Source organism: Gossypium hirsutum, chromosome D04 (assembly GCF_007990345.1).
Source record: "Gossypium hirsutum isolate 1008001.06 chromosome D04, Gossypium_hirsutum_v2.1, whole genome shotgun sequence".
In the NCBI taxonomy this organism is placed as follows: Eukaryota; Viridiplantae; Streptophyta; class Magnoliopsida; order Malvales; family Malvaceae; genus Gossypium; species Gossypium hirsutum.
In genome coordinates this window covers 54,598,547-54,615,934 of record NC_053440.1, presented here as the reverse complement: position 1 = coordinate 54,615,934, position 17,388 = coordinate 54,598,547, and the positions used below count along the sequence as shown (strand labels likewise).

The 17,388-nt window shown below is 35.1% G+C and overlaps 3 protein-coding genes across 8 annotated transcripts; 2 read left to right on the top strand and 1 right to left on the bottom strand.

Moving 5' to 3' along the window:
• Positions 1 to 265: 265 nt before the first annotated feature.
• LOC107943853 (uncharacterized) lies at positions 266 to 3,419 on the top strand. 4 transcript variants are annotated; one of them, XM_041090955.1, is made up of 3 exons: positions 266 to 415; positions 548 to 577; positions 1,608 to 3,419. In XM_041090955.1, the coding sequence occupies exon 3, from the start codon at positions 1,614 to 1,616 to the stop codon at positions 3,159 to 3,161; it is 1,548 nt and encodes a 515-aa protein (XP_040946889.1). In that variant the 5' UTR covers positions 266 to 415; positions 548 to 577; positions 1,608 to 1,613; the 3' UTR covers positions 3,162 to 3,419. The 4 variants fall into 4 exon arrangements, with proteins under 4 accessions (XP_040946889.1, XP_040946886.1, XP_040946887.1 ...); XM_041090952.1 differs by having other exon boundaries at positions 1,605 to 3,419; XM_041090953.1 differs by having other exon boundaries at positions 1,507 to 3,419.
• A 1,021-nt stretch (positions 3,420 to 4,440) lies between these two features.
• Positions 4,441 to 9,555, bottom strand: LOC107943852 (E3 ubiquitin-protein ligase MBR2). 3 transcript variants are annotated; one of them, XM_016877667.2, is made up of 7 exons: positions 9,339 to 9,555; positions 8,614 to 8,765; positions 5,754 to 7,710; positions 5,578 to 5,628; positions 5,103 to 5,201; positions 4,881 to 5,024; positions 4,441 to 4,803 (listed from the first exon to the last, which is right to left on the bottom strand). In XM_016877667.2, exons 3-7 carry the CDS (start codon positions 7,479 to 7,481, stop codon positions 4,672 to 4,674), a joined length of 2,154 nt encoding a protein of 717 aa, XP_016733156.1. In that variant the 5' UTR covers positions 7,482 to 7,710; positions 8,614 to 8,765; positions 9,339 to 9,555; the 3' UTR covers positions 4,441 to 4,671. The 3 variants fall into 3 exon arrangements, with proteins under 3 accessions (XP_016733156.1, XP_016733157.1, XP_040946885.1); XM_016877668.2 differs by having other exon boundaries at positions 5,754 to 7,654; XM_041090951.1 differs by having other exon boundaries at positions 8,614 to 8,747; positions 9,339 to 9,535.
• A 4,887-nt stretch (positions 9,556 to 14,442) lies between these two features.
• On the top strand, positions 14,443 to 15,708 carry LOC107943850 (protein ALP1-like). Its single transcript, XM_016877666.2, has one exon. It carries the CDS (start codon positions 14,443 to 14,445, stop codon positions 15,706 to 15,708), a length of 1,266 nt encoding a protein of 421 aa, XP_016733155.1.
• The last annotated feature ends 1,680 nt before the right edge of the window (positions 15,709 to 17,388 follow it).

The following is a 17,388-nucleotide window of genomic DNA, read 5'->3' as shown; positions in this document are numbered from 1 at the left end:
GCCTAATTCCTCCCACATTTTGGGCGGACTTTCGGGTCAGGCAGGTCTACCCAACCATCTTGGATTTTTGAGTGTTTTCATTTTTTCACTGGTGACCAAAAAAGACAAAATTGAATAGTTAGATAATCATTTTGTAACTTTATATAGTTAGATGACCAAATAAAAAATTTACTAATAATTAAGTGACCATTTTGTAAAAAAAGGAAAAATTATAGTTGGGCGACCTCTATTTTAATTTACCCCAAAAAAATGTTTGGTATTATCTTTTCTTCCCCATAACAATACAAAAATAAACCAAAGCCTGAAAACAGCCCAAAGTATAATCTGAAGAAAATGGAAAAACAGTAGCTCTAGTTAACAAAGCAAAATCAGTTCCTTTAAACCCATCACCCAAAATACCTTTCTTTTGCCACAGGTTTCTTCTTTCCTGAACTTAAACCTATTCTGTTATTCAACTTTCTTTTCTCCCTTTTCTGGGTATCAAATAAATATCCCTTTTTTTTTAATAAATATTGGATCTTTTTTTGCTGTTTGTTTTTGGATTCAGGCTTTCAGGATCTGAGATTCTTCACATAAGGTATACCCCTATACCCCTTTTTTGTTTCTCTCTTGGTGTTAATTCTTGTTTTATTTCGTATTTCTTTTGATTGAATGATCATTGGGTGTTTGTTTCATGGGGGAAAATGGGATTTAAATAGATATTGAAGGGTTATTTTTTAATAATTATTATTTGTTACTTCTTTCCATGAAAAAATGGGATTTTAAGTAGATATCAGAGGGTTCTTTTTTAATCTTTTTTCTTTAGTTCATTCTAGCTATGGACTTTACTATTTAGTGATTGAATTTAGGAGGTTTGTATATGTGTGTGTGTGTTCATGATTTTCATCTTCATTATGTGATAGGTTGTTTTTCAATTTTAATTCATAAACCCTAGGGCAATACCATCTATATTATCTGTGGAATTTGAGAACTTAGGCCACACTTAATGGAAAGTGGGAGCAGTTTTCAATTGTGTATTTAATATCATTTCTATACATATTTCACATCTTTGTATTTGGCATTTTTTACCAAATCAAGTGCTTATAAATAACTATTTGAACATTAAAACACTGTTTTAACAACTAGTTACAAAGTTCAGTTATGCCATCATTTTTGTTCTCACAAGCACCATATATTATGTTCTTTCTAAAATGTATTCCTTGTATCTAGAACAAATGGCTAGGGAAACATCGATCTCGTTAGTACTTTTCATAACCATGCAAAACATTGCCCTAAATTAGGAAGTTTTTGCTTGTATGCTACTAATCGTAACGCAGTCTTTACGGTTTACTCATGTTTTCTTTCCTTTTTTTTCCTTCTATATTGATGGCTTGTAATGAACCACTTATGCTTTGTTATACCCTTTTATCGATAGTTTTTATACCCTTTTTTTTCTTTCCTTTTTTTTTTCTTTCAGTTGTATTAATTCTAGCACTTGACTAGTTTGTTGACGTTTTTTTTCTTCAGATATCGGATTGGTTTTCTCTGACTTAAGGTTTACATTTCGTTGTATTGGTTTGTGCTATTTCTTGCCATAAATTTTCTGCTTGTTGGTTTTCTGATAGAAGAGGGTTATGGCGAATCTAAATGCATCAACGTCCTTAGTTCCTTCAGAATCCTCAGAACAAAGGGGAACTGTTGTGGTGGATTCAAATGTGAATGTGCTTCCACCTCCTATGAACCAGCAAAAGCGAACCTCCTCAGACGGTTCCGTGGCTATCCTTTGGGATATAGAGAACTGCCCTGTCCCAAGCGATGTCCGTCCTGAAGATGTAGCGGGGAATATAAGAATGGCTTTGCGAGTGCATCCTGTTATTAAAGGAGCTGTTATGATGTTCTCTGCGTATGGAGATTTTAATGCCTTCCCAAGGAGACTGAGAGAGGGCTGTCAGAGAACTGGTGTGAAACTCATAGATGTACCGAATGGAAGGAAAGATGCTGCTGACAAGGCTATCTTGGTTGACATGTTTTTATTTGCTCTTGATAACCCTCCACCTTCATCTATCATGTTGATTTCGGGGGATGTTGATTTCGCTCCGGCTCTTCACATACTCGGTCAACGTGGCTATATAGTCATTCTTGTCATTCCTACTGGGGTAGGAGTTTCATCTGCGTTGTGCAGTGCCGGTAAATTTGTTTGGGATTGGCCTAGTGTTGCTCGTGGGGAAGGGTTTGTACCTCCCTCAAAGGTGTTAATGCCTCCTCGAGGAGGACCGGTTGATGTTGCTAGGTGTTTCATGGGGTGCCATATTAGTGACAATCCTGATGGCCAAAATGAGGAAGAGGCAATAGTTTATAAAGGTGCTTCACAAAGCTGTTACAACCCAAGGGATTTCTCGACGGTGTCGCGATCTTTAGCTGAATATACAAGTAATCCTTCAGTTTGCTTACCTTCTTACCCTGCAACTTTTAGGTCGCAGAGTCTCCCATGTGGTTTGAATGAAGCATCGGGGTGTCCCGGTTATTATGATCAGAACGATACAATGTGGGTTCAGCCTGGAGACATAAATGGTTTGAAAGGACAACTAGTGAAATTGCTTGAACTTTCAGGAGGATGCATGCCTCTTACCCGTGTTCCTGCTGAGTATCAAAAGATTTTCGGAAGACCTCTTTATGTGGCCGAGTACGGAGCACTCAAACTTGTTAATCTTTTCAAAAAGATGGGTGACACATTGGCAATTGACGGAAAAGGTCATAAGAAATTCGTTTACCTTAGAAACTGGAAAGCAAACCCGAGTGCACCTCCTTTGGTTCTAACAAGGAAAGACAAGAAAGGGAAAGGTATTCGCGAGGAAATCACGGATGTCACTGCAGGTGCTGGCTCATCTGACGAGTTCTCCGATGAGGAAAGAGTGGTAGTTGACGAACGGGATCAGAGGAAGACTGATGATAATCTTGAGCAATTCAAATATGAGTTGCAGGAAATTCTTGTGAGTTATTCCTGCAGGATTTTCTTGGGTTGTTTCGAAGAAATATATCAGCAACGGTATAAGAAGACATTGGACTATAGAAAGCTCAGTGTGGAGAAGCTAGAGGAGTTGTTTGACAAGGTGAGAGATGTTGTAGTCTTGCATGAAGAGCCAGTAAGCAAAAGGAAATTTCTCTGTGCAGTAGGTAGCTAGAAGAAGATCCAACAGATTCGTGCTTGTAAACTCGAATAAGACCGACAGTTGAGGTATGTTGATCACTGCTTGGTCTCTGATCTGTCTCTAGTGTTTTTTTTTCAAGGTTTCATAAGTGATTAGATAGGATAGGAGAGGTGCAATTCATGCATGGATTTGTGAGGCTCATGGATTGTCATTGTAACTGATCAAACCACTACATGTGGAACTCTGTTGTAAATTAAAATCCCAGCAATAAATCTTTTGTTCTTTTCTGGACTTCTAACTTCGTGTTTCTGTCTGGTCTTGTCTGGAGAAGTCACTTCCGGGGGCGTTTGATTCAAGACTCGGATCACTAGTACCATATTTAGGTTAAAAGTGAAATAGCATAGACTAAACCACTTTGACTTTCTGGTTTAACTATGGCTGAACTCATTGCAACTCTGGGAGATAATTGATCCATAGTTACAGTGATATTTTCAGCATTGTATACTGTAAAGTTACCTTAATGTTAGCTTAAAAAATGGGTTCTCATTGTTTCCCCATTTCCCCCATTGTTCTTCGGGTTAAAATATGCCTTGGGTCCCTGTTTTATTCATAAATTTAAAATTCAGTCCTCGCATTTTTATTTTGAGGAAACTAGTTCAGCTACTTTTCAAATTTCAAAATTTAGATCCAATTCAAGAGCGAAGCTGGAAACTTTTTCAGGGACTAAGATAAATTATATATTTTTATGAGAGGTACAATGCAATTTCACTATTTTATTGACATCTTTAAAGTTTTTAGAAGGATCAAATCAAAATGCATCTTTTTTTGAAGTTGGAGTTAAGCTATAATTTTATCATGTGTTCACTTAATATTTCGTAAACTTTTAAGAGGATAAAACAGAATTTCTTTTATTTTAAAGAGGACCAAGCCCCTGCTTGCCAACCTTCCTCCTAGTCTAATTATTAACAATATTAAATTATGTTTAGATTAATTTATATGATATTTTAAAATAAAAAAAAGTACTCAACAATGTAACTAAAAAAAAGGATATAACGAATTTAAAATTTATAAAATAATTTTAACAGTAAATTTTGAATTTTAGAGAAATAAAAAGATTAAATTCTTAAAAATAAACCACATAAACTAATTTCCGGATTAAATTCTTAAAAATAAATTTACAAACAACTAAATTCCATTCAAAGATTGAATTTTAGATTTTGAATTTGTTCTTTGCAATTTGAGTTTGATTTTGGTAAGCTTGGCGTAGAAAATATTAAGTAATGATCAAAGTTTATCCATTCAAAGTAAGCAATGGGAAACATAACGTCATAAATATTATTTCATGCATGTATATATCATTGTCGTTATGTTTTATGCAAAGTGATTCTACAAACACAATTCTGCAATTCATAAAACTGATGGCTGCTTCATCACCTCGAAAGTTACAGTTTACGATCAAGAAGAGCAGGTTTAAATCTGATATAATCCATCCTCTTTATGAGAAGAAAATTGAAGTTCTGGCTCTCACAACAGCCTTTGATCTTCATTTAAGCAACCCAGTTGTCTTACAAATAGGACACAGGTTTTTTAGCATTAACCAGTGTTTGATGCAGTTAGTATGGAAGTCATGCCCACAATTGAGGATCCCGGTATTGTCCCCGTCCTCGTATTCTTCCTGCCATAGTTGAAGTTCAAAAAACAAGACTCAAAACTAAACAGGTAATGGTTATCTTTGCTCATTTAGCGTTGTACCTGACAGATACAACATGGTTCCGGTTCTTGTGTGGATTCAGTTGTAGTAGATGAATACTTCCGCTGTTTCATCAACTCCAGAATGGTTTCCTCATTCAGTCCCGTGCTCACGTCTCCAATCCGTTCTCCTAATGCCAACAATTCCTAGTGTTCCAGTTGCAAAGTGAGAAAAATAACCTCCAACGTGAAGTGATAGAATATTAAACAGCAATCCTTTTTTACCTCGTATGACATGTTATCAACATCAAGGCGCATATCTCTATGTCTGTCATGTGTTTCAACCATACCATGGTATATGAACGGATCGAACAGCATATGGTCCTGAAAGTATCGAAAGTATTTAGACACGTATTTGGTATTTACAAAGTTGAAACCTGCTTCTTTTCCTTTGTGGGACTAAAAGAGTGCAGCATCCATCCTATTACATTTTGTTAAAAGGATACCGAGCCATGTGTGTAGTGGTCCTAGAGAGGAGCCATTGGTTATCTACTAGAGTTTGACTCGGATTTAAGTGTTAAAACCATTTTCAACCTGGAAAGCACTTTTATGGACAAAACTGAGGCTCAATGAGCCAAAAGGAGATAATACCTTACAATGGACTGTGACACCATGCATGTGACCTATAGAAAACAAAACTAGACTATATGCTATGAAAATGTCATGGCAACATAATCATTGCACGAATCAAAAACCAAACCTCGATTCGTAAGTTCTCCCCCCTACGCATAGCATTCAAGACTTCACGAATCTGACAAATAGAGAAGAAAATGAGTAGCAAGTTATAAGAATGTCTTCATAAGTTCAATTGCAAGACCTATTCAGATAGCCTAGAAATATAAGGAAACAATTAAAAAAATCCTTCATAACACAAACCTCAGAAATTAGCCGGTGTCTCCCTTCGATATCAGCAGCCAAAGATCGCAATGAGTGGGGCCTCCCAAGAGCATCATCACCTTGTCTCTCTGCTATGAAAGCTGACCTTCGGTATGTTTGATTATTACCTTGACTGTTAGATCGAGATGACACTGCTGTTTCCCATGAAGAAGCAGAAGGGGCTGAAGATAATGACGGGAAACGACCACTACTGCCACCAGGTTCAGAATCAAATGGAGGAAATAAAGACCAAGGTGCAACTTCTGATACTCTTTGTTGGTAATGTACTGGTGGGTTGCAAGGAGGAATCCAGGCAGGAGACAGCAACTGGATGGTTGACCTAGGCCCAGGTCGATTAGAAGATGGAACACCTCCAGACGTGCTGATATTTTCAGATGCCAAACTCCACCCTGTTGGATCTTGCGTTGCTGGTACAAACATTGGATGCTCTGCATTGTTTCTCGGGATATTTCTTTCGTTTGGTTCCTCCTGTAATGCAGTAGCTCTCTCTAAAGGATTAATGGAACCTGATGGGTGGCTAGTTCTTGAACTGGAAATGCTAGCCCAAGGGAAAGGGTGTGCATTTCTTGGCACAACAGAAATGGTTCTCATATGAGATTGAGTTGAGGGGGAACTAGAATTTCCTGCTATTGCTGCTGCTGATCTTAAGTTTAGAGAGTCACCAAATGCGGCAGCTCTAGGGTGAGTTGGAGAACCAAAACTAGATGGCCCAGCAACCCCGGTTGACGATAAACTATATGGTAAAGATTCTTGTTGGCTTTCTTGATTTGCACTTCTTGTACTTGAAGAAGGAAATGCATCATTAACTATTCTCATACCGAGCCCAACTCTAGAATTCAGCTGATCAGGGGGGCTAACATCAAGGAAATTCCGTGAGAGAGTTGATAAACTCAAGCGGCTAGAAGCATCATTACGAGCAGGAACAGTATGCCATGCAACATTTTCAATTTGTTGAGAATTGCCAGAAGTACTAGCAGAATAAGACTGCTCGGAAGTACCTTCAACGGCCTTCCTCTTGCAGGATAAACCCCAACTACCCAAAGAAGATCCAGAGCCATTATCATTTTCCTCCCCACTCCCGGATGAACTACCAACATTACCAGAAAAAACACTGGCATTAGATACCTGCTCTCTTTCTAGTCCAACTGAACCGATACCAGTTCCAACACTTGACCCTCCATTACCCCTGTGGCTAGTAAATCCTTCAGTTAGATTCATATTCTGTGGGCTATGAGTAGAGCTGGAACCTTGCAAATATAAGGGTCCACTTCTGATCTGATTGCCACTCCGACCATTATTCAGTCTCCCAGGAAAAAACACATTTGGTGGTTCAATCTGCCTTTCTTCCGACCTTGGAGCATCCCCAGCAGCACCATAAGAAGAAGACCAACCATGCTCTATTTTTGTTCCATCATCATCATCGAGATGGTGATTCAGAACATCCTGAAACACCTGATTTTGCGTTCTCAATCTAGAGCTCGGTTCACCAGAATTCCAGCCACTAAAGATCCTAACATCAGGAGTAAATGTGTTTCCATTCGTTGTCCCACCAGAAGACACCGTATAATTAGATAACCGAGTTTCCACAGGATTCAGCATGTTACCCAAAGAATTTGGTTGACCAATACTAGTGTTATCAGGACTAGACCCCATGTCAATGTTAACAGTTTCAGGGAACGAATTAATGGTGCCCCCCTGACGTTGCATAAGAGACAATATCTTCCACCCAGAAATATGCCAGAGATGCTAAAACCCGTGATTTTTTTTTCAGCTTTCTCAGGTCATGTAAGATTGACCGGTTAAATTCCGCAGATAGCGTATGTCAGCAAGTAAAAGCCCCAGCCAGTAAACATTTTGACCCCAAAGAGACAACCACCACACTGACAGGAGGTGCAGGCAAGAATAACTTTATGTTACATAGCATGCACCATGATATCTACATCAACGTGAAGTTAAAATACTTATCTTAATGAAAACAGATTACCAACAGTTCTAGTTTCTAACATGCCAGCACAATTAGAGATTAAGATATCAACTGATATCAACTGACAGATTGATGGTTACAAGGAAAGAAGATGATCCACAACATGAAGTTCATTTAGTAGGAAGAAAAAGTAACATGAAAATTAACAGAACCTAGCACACTGAGAGAGAATGTTTACAAGAGTTTACCTATGACTCTATCTCAAGCATTACCTAAAGAGGAAATGGTAAAGAATAAACTAATTCTTACATTACATCCTGCGGTCTTATATAATCTTCCAAGGTGAAAGATTTTTACATCTTTCTGCTCATACACCCTATCCCTCTCCTTATACGCAGGTTTATGAATATATTGAAATGACTCAAATTAGTTGAACAAGAAACTAATATTATTTAACTTTTCAGATCCTACTCTCTAGAGATTTAAGATACTTGCAGCTGTTCCTTTGTTCTGAATAGGAATAGTCCCTCATTCACTCTCATGCAATATCGGTTACACACAGGATGCTAACTCGAACTCGAACTCATTACTGTATAAAGAATGCAAATTTTGATAGCCAAGTGTAAGGTGCAAGCTTAGCTTTATATTTTGGCGTTAAAAGTAACTACATTTGCAACCACTCAATTCATGAACAATATCACATAGCTTTATAACAATTCATTCAAATGAAGTTCATAATCAAGCAATTAAACTCACGGCATAAACCAAAATGAAAAAACAAGACCAGTGCTACAAGCCTACAAGTCAACCATAAATTTTCCAGCATCATGCATTATCATCCATAACAAGCAGAAACAAAGAATGAACACAGCAGAAGTAATATCAGATAGAAAAACGATTAAATTAAAGTATTACCATATAAAATGTGCTCATTATTTAACACTTAGCTTCAGCTCACAAACAGGGAAAAGTTCAAAATCTTTTGGTGAAGAACATTCAAGATTTTGCTGGAAATGCTTCTAGCCAATACCAGTAGATCGAACCAAAACCTGGATTTATAATGTCACCTGTTTAAGCCACAAATTACAAAAACAAATGTAATTTGCAGAAGCAGGATCTACATCAAGGAAACATACACATACACACACAAACACATATACAAGCACTTGATCACATTGGCAAAACTATAAAACTAAATGCAAACAACCCAAGATATGGCCTTTTAGAAATCATGTAAACCGCTTCTTGTACTATTAAAGCTTTGATTTTTTTTTTTGACAAAAATGCAGCAAAACAAGAAAACCCAATCTTTTTTTTATAATTTAGTTAAAAAGAAATACCAAATTTAGCATCAGATGATTCAATTGAATAATGCCAATACCCAATAACCCAAATAATTTGCCAAAATTTTGTATCTAAAAAAAAATAAAATCATAAAAGCTTGTAGATAAACACCCAGTTAAAACTGTAGCAATGAATCCAACATGGTTCAATCTCGACCTTTAAAAAAAACCCATAAAATAAGCAAAAAAATTAAGAAATCAATAAGGTGTGGAATTAAACGATCTTAAAAGCGAACTATTTTTTATCATTAAAGCAAATATATCTAATAAAAAAAACGCATAGATTAAGAGAAATACCTGAAAAACAAATCTCAGACGATGAAACAAAAAGCGATTAAAAATTGGGTCTTTGAGATTAAAAGGGTATTAAGAGAAACAATTGTAGAGAAAGGAATCAGAGATGTTTCTTCGATTTTTATTTTTTATTTTTGCTCTATTTTCTAGTTATTTATTTTGCTATGTGTTTAGGGTTTTTTTTTTCTGATTAACAAATAAGGTGATTATCAGAATAGGAAAGTAATACTAATTAGCTGCAAATTTTTTTAGGTATAAAACAACATTTAGTCCCTGAACTTAGTAACTAAATTGGTACTTAAACATTTTTTTGTTCACATTAGTCCTGAAACTTGGTGTTTTTTCCCAACTTAGTCCTTGAATTTTGTTGAGTTATGATGAGGTGGCATTTTGAAAAAAAATTAATAATCTTTTTTGTAATTTTTAGATTTTATATAAAAAAAATTTAAATTTTTAGATGACATGACACAATCTCAAAGTAGCACGTCATCAAACCTTAACGCAATTAAAGTTTAAGAACTAAATTGAGAAAAGCTGTCAAGTTTTGAGAGTAACATGCAAAAAAAATTTAGGGACCAAATTAAGAAAGTTATCAAATTGAGGGATTCGATTCACTAATGTTGAAACCTTTTCAGGAAAACAACAAAGAGAATAGGAGAAAAAATTGGCTAATATTGAAAAACGAAAAAAATATACAAGAGGAGCTTCGACTACATGTATTTAAAGGTTGGAAAACCTTATTCTAATCAATGTCAAATAGAAGAAGTGTAGTTTTAAACGGATTCTACTTGTGCGGCATGGTTCGTACCGCAGGCTTTTGTCCCCACCAATCCCCTTATTTTGCCACTACATATTTTTTTTAACAAGTGATGGAATTTGGGTCACACAACTCTAACAATGGTTTTGATCATATCTGCTCTTTTTGATACAATACCTAAAACTATCTATAGCCTATCCTCAACCCATAAATAGGAGGATAATGCGTTTCAGCGCACTCAAACTCACGTCCTTCTGTATAGACAACAATACATATACCAATCGAGCCAAGACTCAATCTAACCTTAATATTTAGATTTAGGGTGACGTGGGTGATATGCTAGTGGGGGATTGCTAAGCCACAACATTATCATCAACAACAATTGCATTAATCAATTAAAATTTTAAACCTAAATCATAATCTATTAAAATATCACGTGGAAAGAGTGAATGAATATAAATAAAATTTAATTTGCATTAAACAAAATAATTAGGTAGGTTTCATATATGTCAACGATAAGGACCAAGATGGAAATCATCCAATATTTTTGCACTAATAGTATAAAAAAGTCATATATTCTAATTGTCTTTTAAGTTATGTTTTGGCCCCTAAATTATACATGTTTTTTCATATCGGTATCTAACTTTTTGTTTGTCACATTTTGATACCTAAACTATCATTTTCATCTTATTTTACCCATAAATTACCCATGTGTCACGTTATTATTGGTAACTTTTTTTGGGTAGGGCAATCAAGGGCGTAGCTAGGGAGGCTGGTAGGGGTCGTGGCCTTCCTAAAATGAAAAATTTTCTAATTTAACCCTTTAAAATTTTTAAAATTTTAAATTAGTAAAGGTAAAATTACACTTTGGCCATCCTTAAAAATGATAAAATTTTGATTTAATACTTTAAAAATTATAAAGATATAGACTATTAAAACGGTGAAATTACATTTTTACTATCGTAAAAATTACAATTTAATTTCGGCCTTCTAAAAAAATTTTCTGGCTTCTCCCCTGAGAGCAGTAAAGGAACCAAGTTTGAACAAACGAACATTTGTTCATATTTGCCTGTTTATTTTTAACTTGTTCATGATCGATTTGTGTTGGTTAAGATTTTCAAATTAATATATCTATTCATTTATTTAAAATTATGTGTGCTCTTATTCGTTTGTTTAAGTTAAACGAACATATTCGTGAATAATGAATAAACACAAATAAACATATATTTTATTTTCTAGATATAAAATAATAAAATATTAATATTAATATTAATAATTATATTACAAATAAAATTGTGTCTTATGTAACCTTTAATGAACTTGTGATTAAAAACATCAATAATCAAATGATTTTTTTACGAAACCCTTAAAAAGATTCTTAGAAATGTCGATAAATAGGTTTGAAGTTTGAAAACTTGCAACTCTTTCAAAGACTTAAAAGGAACGAAGCCCGAAAATAAATAAGAGAATATCACAAAACTTTAAAGAAAATTTGTTTCACGCAAAATAAAAAGAAAATTTCAATATATGACTGACTAGACTTCCTTTATATAGGTAACTCATAGGCTAGACCTGTCTATGGACTAGGCCAACTGACCTGGCCTGCAGGCTCGCCTGAAAAATAGGAGGGCTTGGGCAAAAATATAAGGCTGAAAAATGGGCTTAAGCAAAAAAAAGCCCATCTAGAAATGGGTTGGGCCTGGGGTAAGATCTTTGGGTCCGACCTGAATTTGTAATAATAATAATAATAAACACTATTGTTTTGTTACTATTTTCTCACTGTTTTGCTGTCATTTCACTATCATGTAGCTATTATTTTGTTGTTATGATTTGGATATTGTTTAACTATTGTTTTATTATTAATTTTACTACTTTTTTAAAGGCATTTGATGATTAAGTTGCACCTATCTTAATGCTATTTAAGTATAAAGACTTTTTTAATTTATTTTTAATTTGTTGGGAAACATTTATTTTAATATTTTTAATGTTGTTGGTGTATTATATATTTTTTTAATTTTTTATATAAAAAATTAATACAGGCCAAGCCAGGGTTTAGCATTTATAATTCGGGCCGAGTTTGGAAAAAAATTTAAGCCGACTCTCACATTTTACCTTATATGTGTCATCTCTCACTAAATATGGACCTTAAATTTGACTTTTATCTCTCCTAATCTCCACACAGCTTATTTTTACACGGGATAATCTCATCGCCAAAAACCCATCACAGTTCTAAATTTTCATTGAAAAATAAATACAATTCTATGTCTAACTCTATTAGACAACTATCTATACACTTTCATGAATCTCTTTTGTATAAGGTGATTCATCTAAAATAATTCTAGAAAAAAGATGACACTTAGACCAAAACTCACTTGAAGACTTTTCTTGGGAGTAAGTTTTGTTTGGACATACCCTAGATGACCCTTTTTACCACAATATCAATATTCATATTCTAAAATCCATTTGGTTTGCAAAAAGAAAAAAAAAAGGTGATAACGTTTTCTTTGTTGTTAAATTTATCATCGGTTCATCAAAATCAAATCGAAATAGGGTTTTTTATGCGTGCGCCATCTCTTATTGATTCGTAGTTATTTTAAAGAGTTTAAAACGTTTTTAATACATTTGAGTGGTTAAGTATCGATTCTTGGTTCTTAAGTATCAATACCTCTTCATGTTGGTATCCACAAACCTTTCTAGAGGGGTAAAGTATCAATACTTAACCCTCAGGTATTGATATCACCATTAAAGTATTAATACCTTAAAGTATCAATACATTGGGAGATAGGGGTGTGCAAAATTCGGTTAAAACCGAAAAAATTTGGTTAACCGAATTTTGTAAGGTAATAGGCCTTAAATTAAGCCCAGCCGGCCAGCCCAATATATTTTTTCTCCTCCAGGCTCCAAGCCCAAGAACTAAGCCCAAGAATAATTCATGTTTCATGTTTTCATGTTTCATACTGCATGTTTCATGTTTTCTTCTGTACATTATAATGCACGCAAATTTATAATGTAAATAGTGCATTATACTGCATGTTTCATGTTTCATGCAATACTGCATGTTTCATGTTTTCTTTCCTAAGTTTGTAATGTAAGTTTATTTATTTTTAAATAAAAATTTTATAAACAATTTGAACCCAAATTTATATCCACATCTTCTCTTGAGCAGCAGTACGTGTCTTTCAAAATATGAATTAATTGTAAATTTACTTTATGTGTTAAAGACCTATGTAATATTTTTAATTATGTAGTGATTCAAAGACTTATGTAATATTTTTAGTTATGTAGTGATTCAAAGACTTGTGTAATTTTTTTAATTATATAGTGATTTAAATCGGTTAAGTCGATTAAATCGGTTAAGTCAGTTAAATCGATTAAATCGGTTAAATAGGTTAAATCGGTTAATTTTTAACCAAAAAAATCATATGATTTTCGGTTAATTCGGTTAACCGACCGGTTTAACCGAAAAAATTTCGGTTCGGTTAATATTTTTTAAAAAAATTTCGGTTTGGTTAACGGTTAAAAAATTTTGGAGGTCGGTTAATTCAGTTTTAACTAATTCGGGTCGGTTAACCGGTCGGTTAACCGAATGCACACCCCTATTGGGAGATTAGTAGACACAACCATTTTTTGAAGGGTAAAATATCGCTACCTGTTCTTAATGTATCGATACCCAACCTAAAATTATTGCGTTCACAATAATCCAATCATCTAATATGGTGGGATTACATTTTGCTTTATATATATATTTTTTTGAAGATGCCACGTGTTATTATTTCATGAAACTACCACTTGAAGCGATAATTCATGAGAGAATGATACCTATCATTTGCGACCTTTTTCAAACAAAATGACACAAGTTATCACCACAATGAACTCATCATTTGACGTAATGATTTCTCTCTCCAATTATAAACCTTCGATATATTTTTATGAATAATTAAAACTTAACACGTTTTATTAGTTAACCTTCTTACTCAATCCATGATATTTAAAAAAACCCACATTTTAACTCTACTATTTTTTGTCCAAATCTTTATCGATATTGAACCAATCTTCGAATTTGAATGAATAACCTCGAATACATTAATTTGGAAGAATGGTAATAAAAAGCCCATTGGACCGTGTAAATGATTAAAACCCAACCCAAAAGAACACAAAGTCAAAAGGGTACAAACTTCAAAGTGAAACAAAAGCAGAGAAAATCTGAAAGTACTGAGTTAGTGTCTGAGCCAGGTGTGTCGAATTATTTGGTCCTCTTCTCTGACTCACCCAACAATCTCTGACACACAAAAAAACTCGATTCCCAAGACTATCAAAAAATTTCCCTCATTCCCCGACAAGAAACAACATATGGATCCTCAAAAATTGTCAGCTTTACTCTCTTCCCTTGTCTCTCAACTCCTTTTATTGATCATCCTTCTCTTTGATTCCAACAAAACAACCGACAGTCATTTCTCCGATGGCACCAACACCTTTGCCGGCGTTCTTAATTATTTGCTCTCATCGCAACAAATCGCTGCTTCCTTTTCGTTCGTTTCGGTTTCCCGGAAACGGAAGAGAACCCATTGTTCAGAATCCGATTCCGAGCCCGCCGGTGAAGAAACCGACCCCCAACTCGACCGAGTCAGACTCGGTTTGACTCGGGATCCTGACTCATTCAAACCCTTCTTCAGGATGAAATCCTCCACCTTTGAATGGCTCGCCGGGTTGCTTGAACCGTTGTTGGAGTGCCGGGACCCGGTTGGTTCCCCGTTGAATCTATCCGCCGAGTTACGTCTAGGGATTGGTTTGTTTAGGTTAGCCACCGGTTCGAGTTACCCCGAAATCGCTCAACGATTTGGGGTTTCCGAGTCAGTGACTCGTTTCTGTACCAAACATCTGTGTCGAGTCCTCTGCACTAATTTCCGATTCTGGGTCGCGTTTCCGACTCCCGACGAGCTCAACTCAGTCTCCTCCTCGTTCGAACGACTCACCGGGTTACCGAATTGTTGCGGTGCCATCGATTGCACGAGATTCAGCATTGTGAACGATAACAATGGCGGCATTGATAGTATTGCAGCTCAAATAGTGGTGGATTCATCATCAAAAATCTTAAGCATAATTGCAGGTTTTAAAGGGAACAAAAGAGATTTTAAAGTACTTGAATGTTCAACTTTGTATAAAGATATTGAAGAAGGCAGGTTATTAAATTCAAGCCCTTTGATCATCAATGGAGAAGCTGTGAATCAATATTTTGTTGGTGCTGGTGATTACCCTTTGCTTCCATGGTTAATGGTGCCGTTCCATGACGTTTTTCCGGGTTCGAGCCGAGCGAGGTTCAACGCGGCGCATAGTGTAATGCGTTCATCGGCGTTGAAAACCATTGCTAGTTTGAAGAATTGGGGGATTTTGAACCGACCGATACACGAAGAGTTGAAGGCCGCCGTCGCCGTTATCGGGGCTTGTTCGATTTTGCATAATGTGTTGCTCATGAGGGAAGATGATTCTGCATTGTGTGAAACCATGGGAGATTACTTGGGGCATACTCAAAGCTTTCATCACCAGCAGCACTATGAGGAAGATAGCATTGAGGCTTCTGCAATTCGAGATGCATTGGCGGAACAAGCTTGTGTTTAGATCGGTCAATTCGTGAAATATTGTCAGATTTGGACAATTCGGGGTTCGATGAAAACAAGCTAGAGAATCAGCTCATGTTTCAAGTTGAGTACAACTTGTAGCTTTGAAAACATGATCGGGTTCGGATCGATTCAAAATTCATTGAACGATTTTTGAAATAGGTAAAATGCACATTCTTTCGCTCATTTGAAACAAAATAAGTTCAATATGGACTATACATTCTTTTTCTTCATGGCTATTTTTCAGAATCATCCATAGATTAACCAAAGAACAATGTAATAAATTCTTCTCATTCTGCCATTTTTTATTCAATTGAAAGCAAAATCTTTGTTGTTTTTTCCACATATGGAATGGTTGATTGTAAACTGCATATTGGAAAGACATGGTTACTTGCGCGGTAAGATACCGATGACTTACGATAAAAAAAATGAAGAGTCCGAGTAACATAGGATAACTTTTGTTAATGCTTTTGAGAATGCCTTAGATGAGTCTCTTCATCTCTCTTGGAAAAAAGGTTAGGTGTTTGAACCTTTTGTTTTAGCTCAATTAGTCTATGTAGATATTTTAAATAGGTGGCACTTAGTGAGTTTCGAGTTTGAATCTTAGTATTTATAAACAAAGTTTTTGAAATTGGATAAATGGTCGAATCGGTTAGATCATCGATTCTCAATTCGTTTGCTTCAAATCAAATAAATTATAAAAAATTATAAAATTCGATTTAATTGGTTCAATTTTCAATTCAACTAGTTTTTAGTTTGATTCAAATTCATCCATAGATTTGTGAGTCAACCGATCTTTTACCTTGTTCCAAATTAGTGTATCAGTCAAATCCGGATCAATCTAATTCGGTCCTAAAAACACTATCTATAACCTATGTTATTCCAACTATTTAGTTTTCTTAAAAATTCTTATATTGTATACAAATATATAAAAAAAACCCCTTTTAAATAAATGAAAAAATTTAAAGAAAACTAAATTATAATAAAATCCACCTTCAATGTTTCGAGATTTTTCACTTAAGTCCTTAACATTTTTTTGTTGTTGCAATTTCACTCATAACATTTCAAAACTTTCAAATAAGATCAAAATTGACGGAAACTATCAGTCAACTAACTATAAATATTTTTTTGCTCACATGACATGACGCATCACCATTAATGTGATATTTTTATAATTTTTTTTAAAAGATAGAAACTTTATTTAAAAAATATATTAATGCATTAAATGGTTAAAACACCCACTTTATTAGTTTTTTTTTCTTTTTTCTTAATTTCCCGTTATTATTTTAGGGTGGGTTTAGACGGGCGATTGGGTGCGGTGCGGTTAGCTTACTTTTTGTCTCACGTTACAGTATTGTTATAGTATCTAATCTCACATTCACCATTATTTTTACACTAACCACAGGTAAACGTAGAGCGTATCCAACCCTAATCATTAATCATTAAGAAAAAGGCAACATAAGGGGAGAGAGAAAGAAGGAAGACGCCAGCACAGATGAACGACACCGACGGTGTGAACGGATCAGGGACTGCTACACCAGCGTGGCTTGAAGGAAGGTGGCTAGGGTTTTTGTGGAGAAGAAAAAGAAAGGAGAAAAAAAGAAGAAAAAAAAATAAAAAATAGAGAAAAAAGGACGAGATCTCGAGACCTCAGCATCGCCATAAACACAGTTGAGAGCCA

What these genes read in the sequence shown, in the direction of transcription:
- LOC107943850 (XM_016877666.2), top strand. Translation starts at nt 14,443, where the DNA reads ATGGATCCTCAAAAATTGTCAGCTTTACTCTCTTCCCTTGTCTCTCAA.
- LOC107943852 (XM_016877667.2), bottom strand. Translation starts at nt 7,481, where the DNA reads ATGCAACGTCAGGGGGGCACCATTAATTCGTTCCCTGAAACTGTTAAC. An exon ending in GACACCGGCTAATTTCTGAG is followed by an intron (nt 5,629 to 5,753) that starts GTTTGTGTTATG and finishes TCTATTTGTCAG; the next exon opens with ATTCGTGAAGTCTTGAATGC. An exon ending in GGGAGAACTTACGAATCGAG is followed by an intron (nt 5,202 to 5,577) that starts GTTTGGTTTTTG and finishes CGATACTTTCAG; the next exon opens with GACCATATGCTGTTCGATCC.
- LOC107943853 (XM_041090955.1), top strand. Translation starts at nt 1,614, where the DNA reads ATGGCGAATCTAAATGCATCAACGTCCTTAGTTCCTTCAGAATCCTCA.